The sequence below is a fragment of the Anser cygnoides genome, chromosome 11 (genome assembly GCF_040182565.1).
Source record: "Anser cygnoides isolate HZ-2024a breed goose chromosome 11, Taihu_goose_T2T_genome, whole genome shotgun sequence".
In the NCBI taxonomy this organism is placed as follows: domain Eukaryota; kingdom Metazoa; phylum Chordata; class Aves; order Anseriformes; family Anatidae; genus Anser; species Anser cygnoides.
The window spans coordinates 19,141,548-19,150,074 of record NC_089883.1 but is presented as its reverse complement, the minus strand read 5'-3'; the positions used below and the strand labels follow the sequence as shown (position 1 = coordinate 19,150,074).

Genomic DNA, 8,527 nt, shown 5'->3' with positions numbered 1-8,527 from the left:
CAATACAGATTGAAGGCTGCTGAAGCCAGAACCCAGATGAATTATCAGAAAAGAGTATGTACTGCTAAACTTACATACTTGTCCAAGTATCATAACAGAAATAAGAACTACCATATACAAGTGCATGTGCCTACAGGATTGGGCTCACAGAGAGTATAATTTGGTTAGATGAGACTGCTAGAGGTCATCTAAACTCCTGTTCAAAGCGGGACAAATTACACCAAGTAGCTCAGGGCCCCGTCCAGTTGAATTTTCATTATCATCAAGGGTGGTGACTCAATAGCTTCTCAGGGCACCTGTTCCAACTTTTGATTTCTTGTGGCTATACGCTCACATCAGCATTTCTGAATGTCTTATAGATACAGAAGTGTCGCCTCTATTTTATTCTATGGGTTTGGGTTCCTTCTGGCATCGCCCAGGATGCACCAGGCCCCAAGTCTGACTGGTTCAGTCAGTGCCAGAGAAGAACAAGAATGGTGACACTGAAGCTACAGAAGGGAATTTACATGCATTTGAACTAAAAAAGCCATAAGGCATGGGGACAGTGAAGAAGGACACAGACTGTTGTTGAACTGAGACAATGGGTAATGTTACAATTCAGTTCAACAAATGCTGACAAAGCTGAGATCAGGAATATTTAATTACTTGGTAAGAAATCCTGGGACAAAACATCTTAATAGAAAGGCTTTCCGCAACTTTCTATTCCATTACAGATCTCAACATTTTCATCTTACACGGGAGGGGAAAAAAAAAAAAAACCCACATTTTGAAATACCAGTTTCTCATTGCATGAAAGTTATTTTTGTGTTTTGTTTTTAAACTAGCAGTAGACTAATAAAAACACTGCAATTCACTGTCAAGAAACATTTGGCATAATTTCTCACGAGAGCTAAAAAGGCAACAAAAGTTTTATCACCAAATAATTAAAACAGATTGAAAAGTGCCATAAGATTTAAGGCTTACATCAAAGCAATTTTATGTAGACTCTATACAGTAGTTACATATAATATGAATGACAAAAATACGACAGTTTCAGTATTTATTATTTAATATCCAATCTAAACATAAGTATCCAAAAGGAAATATTTTTTACACCATTTCAGTAGTCACTTAGCTCAGTAGTTGGTTGCAATATTCTTTACTGTTTTCAGGAACTGGATGGAGCTATAAACACAAGAACTTCCATTAAAGTCAATGCCTGACAAAGTTCCACCGCAACCCTCTGAAAAGCAAAGATTTACATTAAAATAAATTCAGACACCAAAGTACATTGAAACACATTGTGTCCTACAGTCGAGTTTGATACTTTACTGGTCAGAAACATGATGGTAACTTCAAAAGGCACTCTGAATTAAACTACAGTAACTCCGGTCCACAAGCATTTCAGAACCTTGATATTGTGATGCAGTAGAAAAAAATGCATTTATTCAATATAAATTGCTTTAATCTCTGTCTTAGCCTCATAGCAGTCAAATTATATTGCACTTTCAAAATATTCTGTGTATGTTGTGATAAAAATTTAATATTTACATGTTTGTTAGAGAAGAATACATTATTTTGTAAAAATATTTTAAGAACCAAATTTTAACACTTACTCTTGCATTCTTAATATAGCCAGAGGCTACATCATGTATATAATCTTTTGATTACCTCCTGTTGTAGAAACATTTTTGGTCCTTCAAAAGATGTGTTACATTGCAATTCATGTTCACAACCGATATAAACATTTGCCTGAAACTGCAGTAGCCAAACAGACAGAATATTTAAATAAATAAATATGTAATTTCTAAAGAAGTAATAGCTTTGGAGTTTGTAAACAAGCTGCTGTGGAAAGTCTGTAAAAAGACTCAATTTGGTATGTTATGACTTTAATTGGCAATACTTTAGAGTTATACAACCTCTGCCAGGGTAGAAAACAGCTTGGTAGGCACATCTTATAAATCAGTCTGGAAAAAAAAAAAAAGACCTAAAATACTGATTGTTCCTTAGGTTGCTTCAAGAATAAATAAAAATGATCAACAAGTAACATGATGCACCAAAACCAAAATTGACATTCAGTTATCTACCGGGGGCGGGGAGGGAAAGTAACTATTCATTTTTAAACACAACCTAAAGGAAACAAGCAAGTCATAAATGAATATATGATAACCAAGATGTACATGACACAAAACTTGGCTGCAGAAAATAAGCATCATAAATTTATAGAAATACTGATTTAGACAGAACTGGTATCTTAGCTGCATTTCACCATAGGAGAATCATTATTCATTTTTCAATCCAAATGTGAAGAAATATTCCAAATCTGTGTTTGGTAAAACAAATTCAGTACAAAGCATTAGTTCTGACGAAATTTTGCTGACATCTAGGTTACCCTACATTCCTGTTAAAACATGACTGGTAATATAAAAGAAACATAACAGACGTACACATATGCCATTTACACATATATTTATATGTATATGCATGTTCTGGAAATTCAAATGATGTCAGGAGGTCTCATAGGCTGTGTTGGCTGTATTTTACATAGTACAGTTGTAGCTTAAATGTTCAGTTTCATGAGATACCTAAAGTGCTCTACGTATGCACCCACATGCTTCTCTATAAAGTTTTACACTCCATGTAAAATAGCTTTGTTTTGGCCATCACCACTAAATACCAATGGTTTGAAAAACAATGAAAAGCTACTTGCAGGGTTTTGCTGAATACAGGATTTGCTCTTTATGATTGTCATTGATTCATGAAATGATTAAATGTTTCTGTTAAAATAGAATCAAGAACTGTTCTATTAAAAATCAAGAACGTATTTCTTGTTGGTAAGATTGCTGTTTGTAAAAACTAAGAGTTGTCACAGTATCTAATCTAAAAGCCTACTCTTCAATTCAGAAACCTACCTTCTCTCACTGCCCATACCGAGAGATGCTTCTACCTTTGTTAATGAAAACTATTCTCTCCTTCCCTCCAAAGTAAAGGATTTGGGAAATATGCAGTGCTACACCAAACTGATGAATTTCTGTCCCATGACTAATAAGCTGCATACCTTGCAAGCAAAGGTCTATGTTGTTTGAGAGGAAAACCCAATAATTAATATTAAGAGTTAATATAGCTCATTAAATAACTACTCAATGTGATTTGTCTGTAAGTCAAACAGTTAAGCTACAACTGTACTATACTTTAGCATATACATTAAATTTAATTGTAACTGAGTTAACAGCCACATCTGCCTTTTTCTTGCTCCTCATTCAGTTGTTCTGTAGAGCTGTGCCCATTGGAACGCACTACCCCTTCGGGGATCCAGGACTTATCCACACACCGCTCCATGCGCTTCATGATAAGGTCAAGCAGAGTATCTATGGCTTTGCTTACGTTATTCCCATTAGCTGCACTGGTTTCAAAATATGGTATTCTGCAGAAGGCAAAAAACAGAAACTTAAATCACAGTTCATATTCACAGGAGAGGAGCAAAACCAATACATAAATACTGCTGTATACTTAAAAATCACACTAACACTGTTATTGTTACACCACGACTGAGAGACAATAAGCGGTCAGTGGACTGAAATGCAAAAGAAACAAATAAATTGTCTCACTTTGTTGGTAGAGCAACAGGATAAGCATTAAGTTACATTATTTTACAGAGGAACTGGTCAGTACAAATTCCCAGAGTCATGTTCCTGAGGTCTGTTTTTCAGATCTGTTCACCTGTAACAGATGCAATTATTTTATATAGCCTTGCCTGCCAATGTGTTCTTTACTGATTTCTATCTACATAAGCTAGGGTGTCATCACAAGAGAGGGAGTGCCAACATGCAGTTCCCACACAGGCAGGGCAGCAAAGACTTCTACTGAGGTGCTATTATCCTCACTACAAAAGGTGTCACTGAACTGGAGCAATAACTTGTTTTACAGTTTATGTCAGCAGCCCCAGCAGGGGATCAACTTCCTGTGGAAATCTGTCTCCAGCAAAGCAAAGTCAGGGATAAAACATTCTTCCTCATACTAAATTCAGCAGCCACTGCTCCTTTATTGAGCAGTCCAGCTCGGTATACATCCCTATCCAAAGCAAATAACTATAGACAAATATAAAGACATGTACACGCACTGCTTGGAGATCCAGATTTTGAGGGAAGAAGTGCATCCATGTTGCAATGGAGAGTGCACGTAGGGTATTTTCTCCTCTCTCCTTATTGCCCTGAACACCCCATTCCTAGCAAGACAGGAAAGCAGCAGATACAGCTGGCTAAAGAGATAAAGGAGAACACGAAATAGAAATAGGGGAATGGACAAAAGATATGAGTTCATATCATATGTGTCAGGGTAAACGGATATAGCAGAAAGAGCAAGAACAGTAGAATGAAAGCACTAGCAAGATAATAAAAGGAACAAAGCTGGAAATAAAGCAAAGCAAGAGATGCTCAATGAAAAGGAAGTCTGAGTAAAATGAAAATGACAGTAGTACAGATGACTAAAAAGACAACTCATAGGAAAAAAAAGGAGAAAAGAAAAAGTAGGACACTGGAATAGGAAGATAGGGATAATTATTTCCAGTGGAAAATTATGCAGGAAAGCAAATGTTAAAAAAAACTAGTGGACATTGATGTTCCCCCAGTTCGAAGCTCATCATTGGAAGATGGCTACAGGTGTAAAAATAGAACTACAAGCAGTAATAAACAGTAAATTAATGTAGAATGTCTGTCCTGAGAGAAACCGTTAGGTTAACCAAATTTAATTCCAACTTCTACCTGAAGAAAATTCAGACTGTCATAATTGTGGGCACCTTCTTGCTGTAGTACTTTAGACTGCACCCTAACCTAGCATATGACTCTTATCTTTACCGATTTTTACAGACAGTAAGATATTCAAGACTCACAACATTCACACCTCATTAAAGAGTAAGCTTTGGCCAGTCTTGTGTCAGACCCAGCAGGTGAATTTTCAAGCAATTGCATATGTACTTTTACCCATCCAGTCCCTCTATATTTTGGAACTGCTACAAGTAGGTGGCTTCCTAATTCTCCTGAACACCACTCCTTTTTCTAGTAGACTTCTGAAATACCTTGACAAAGTTTAGGCAGCAGTTTTTATGTTTTCTTGTTTATTTATTTTTTGGTTAAAGATTCATTTCAGCACACTCATACCCCCTTATGTCTTTGCTAGAAAAAGTTTCTGAACACCTGCGTATTGAACACATACTGCTACTTTCCATTATTGCTGAGGGTGTTTCAATGGTGGGACTGTAAGCTTTGACCTTCAGTGCCCAGTGTTGACCACAGGATGGTGCCAGAGCAGTGACATAAGTGTTAACCACCCTAACGACTGAAATTAAACACTTCATAATTTTAAATATTTCTTATTTAATTTGCAAGATCCAATGACTAATTTAAATGTCTAGGTCTCCTATAACCATTTTCAAAACACATCGCCTACCAGTACAAGGTCTTTCCACAGAAAGAGGACATTGAGTATCTCATACTTTAGTCAATAGACAACTGTTTGCTACATTAGGATTTAGTTTGCTTCTTCTCACAAGCATTTGGGAAAGTATGTGAATCCTAGCACCTATTCTGTCTCAATGCCACAGTGCACTAAATGCATTTATTTCTAATAGACAGTTTGCTTTTTATTGGTCTTCAAGGTCAAGGAAAGCTAGTTTGTGTCTACATCTGTGATAGAAAATAGCATGGCACAACAGGACCAGACCTACAGAACACAAGTACCATTTAGGACTCGGTGTTCACACTACGTGCGTTTTATGGTTTAGAGCTGGTCCAAAATCATGTCTAGTCCCCCAGAATCCCCCCCACTATTCTGAATACAGATTACTGGTTGAAGCACATTATCTAGTTTAGTTTTTAAGTAAGAAGGAATCCAGTTCACATGCTAGAAGGCTGCTCCACTATGTGAATCAAATGGGTCAGACGATTTGCTTCAAAAAACATACTTCTGATCCACACTGAAACGCAAATGTAGTGCAGAGATGAAAGCCACAGAATAGTTTCATGAGTTATAAGAGTACTACAGGATTAATTAGTATATGATAGGAAGAAAAACTTTGCTATATATGATAGGAAGAAAAACTTTGCCATCTTTCCTTTAGGGACACATGGCCCTTGCCTGTAGGAATGGAGAAATAGAAGGCTACCCTGTCTTTCTGCTGATCTGTTTGATGTTTGGTTTTCAGGCTCCCTCTAGTCTGTGAGAGTGCAGGTGCCTGCCAGAAGACACAGCTGAACCTTTTGAGGCTAAGTGACCTAGAACTCAGTTAAGCACAAAATTGTTTGAACAACCGAGGAAAGACTGAACAGGCTGGCAGTACGGGCAGTGGGACAGAGAACAGGGGAACAGTGATCCAGACCATTACTTTCTTCTGTGGGAAGCCAGCACTCTGTAATTACTCTCCAAATGCCTATGAATGAGTCCCGAGGCTCTCAAAGAAACTGAGGCAGCAGGTTTCAGCTGCCATGCCAGTGGCAAGAGCTGCTCTACAACAAACTGTTGTAACAAAACTCAACTTGTAAATTACAATGTCATTGCTTAGCATTACTTCCTCCCCCCTAAAATCTCATGTGATGGTCATCACCTCACCAAAAGCTTTCAGATTTTGCTTTGCAAGAGACCCAGGTTTTCCATGCCTCATAAAATGCTTCAGCACAGGCAAGAGCCTAATAATTAGACCACCATAATTCACTTGCTTTTACAGCTAAAGTCCACGTGTTCACCAAAATGTTTGTGAAACCGTTTACTTTCTTTTTATTTTGCTTATTACCAAGGAAAGAAGATTAACTAATCTCCAGCGCAAGATTAAGTGCAATTTTTTAGACGATGCAGAAAACATTAATCTCTGACAGGAAAAAAAAAGGGGGGGCATTGCATAGGTCAGTTCAGCATTCTAAAATACTTCGCACAATAACCTTCCATTATTCAGAAAAGGCATTACAGAAAGCATTTCACTTTGTTTTAAAACACAGCAATAACTGGAAGGAAGTTACTTACCCATATTTTTCTGCAAGTTCCTTAGCCTCTTCTTCTTTCACCATTCTTTGGTCTTCCAGATCACTCTTGTTTCCACATAATACAATGTCAGGGTTTTCACAATACGCATGCATTTGTAGCTGACCTAACAGAAATAATATGAATAGGAGTCATGACTTACTGTCACATAAAGTTCATCAAGAATATTACTGTGTTTCAGGAGACACAAAGACTTTCAGGAGAAATGACTTTTTGAAAGAGAAACAATTGTGTTATCTGTTCTCTCTCAAGACTTTTGCAGCTGTACTGAGGAGGCAGAGAACAGGTGGATGCCCACTATTGCATGCTCAGTGAACAAGTCGAGGGAGCAGAAGCCTGACAAAGCTAGCAGAGAAGCTGCGTATTTGTAGCTTAAGGGATTATGCTCAACAAGCATCTTCACTGAGCTGTCAGAAAAAAAGTACAACTACTTCCTTCTCCTGATGGATGATGCAACAGGTTTGAGAAAGGTTTCCTCTAGACACAGGAGCCTAGTAACATTTGCCTTCCGTTAAGCTTTGCTGACAAAACTTCAGGTGAGTCAAATAGGCTTTCCACAGACTTAAATTACTGAATATCACCCGAGTCAGGGATATGATGCTCTCTGAGCTTGCTTTTATATAGGTTAAAATTCAACGTTAAGTAGGCAAAGCTGAATTTCAGGTAAGCACTAGAAGCCACCACTAACAGCTATTGCAATTACAAATGCAACATTTACTTTCTTCTTCCCGAGAAATCTTCAAAAACCAGTATTTTCAGTTCTATTTCTCAGTGAGACATTTGCAAAAACAGCCCCCATCCACTGCTGCAGAAATACAAAGAGAGAAAAGAAAAAAGAAAGAATGCCGTACTTATCCAGTTCCTGACATTGAGGAAGCTTTGCTCATTTGTCAGATCAAAGAGCAGAAGAAACCCCATGGCATCTCTGAAGAAAGCCGTTGTCAAGCTACGAAACCTAGAAGAGCAAAGTGAAATTATTCAGCACACCTGATACGTTACTTTGAAAACATAATTTCATATAGTCATGAAACTGAGGTATCTAAAGACCGGATTAACTAGAATGAAATATTCATAATAATTATTTTGCTGATGTAAGGAATGGATAACAGGAGTTGCTAACATTACTATGGCCTAACCCAGGCCTAAGGAAGTCAAGGAGACATTTCATTCAAGCCTGAGAGCTTTAAATAAAGTCTTGCATTATACAGCATGCCTTCATCAAGATTCAGAAATTAAAATGAGAACAAAAAACAAACTTTGAACTGAAATTTGTTACTATACACATCGGTTCTTGATTTTCAGACAATCAACCGTTAAGATGTTTGTCTTTCAATGGACAAATAGGAAAGAACCCTCTGATGTGATTTCACCAGTCCGACTTTTCCAACCCCTTGGCATATTCACAGAAGTTTAAGAAAAACATAAAAAGAAAAACCTTAAAAACATCTACATGCATTGGCCATGAAAAAATAAACTGAAAGTTTCCAGAAGACAAAAAGCAACAATTACAGTTTTAAGG

General features: G+C 37.3%; 1 protein-coding gene across 5 annotated transcripts in view; it reads right to left on the bottom strand.

Annotated features, from left to right (window-relative positions):
- Nucleotides 1-1,026: 1,026 nt before the first annotated feature.
- RAB27A (RAB27A, member RAS oncogene family) overlaps nucleotides 1,027-8,527 on the bottom strand; it is a 35,390-nt gene continuing 27,889 nt past the window's right edge. For all 5 annotated transcript variants that reach the window (XM_048059975.2, XM_048059974.2, XM_048059976.2 and 2 more), the window contains 3 exons: nucleotides 7,860-7,963; nucleotides 6,991-7,114; nucleotides 1,027-3,403 (listed from right to left, as the gene is read on the bottom strand). In XM_048059975.2, the coding sequence (XP_047915932.1) occupies nucleotides 3,205-3,403; nucleotides 6,991-7,114; nucleotides 7,860-7,963 (427 nt within the window). In that variant the 3' untranslated portion in view covers nucleotides 1,027-3,204. The remainder of the gene's footprint in view (nucleotides 3,404-6,990; nucleotides 7,115-7,859; nucleotides 7,964-8,527) is intronic.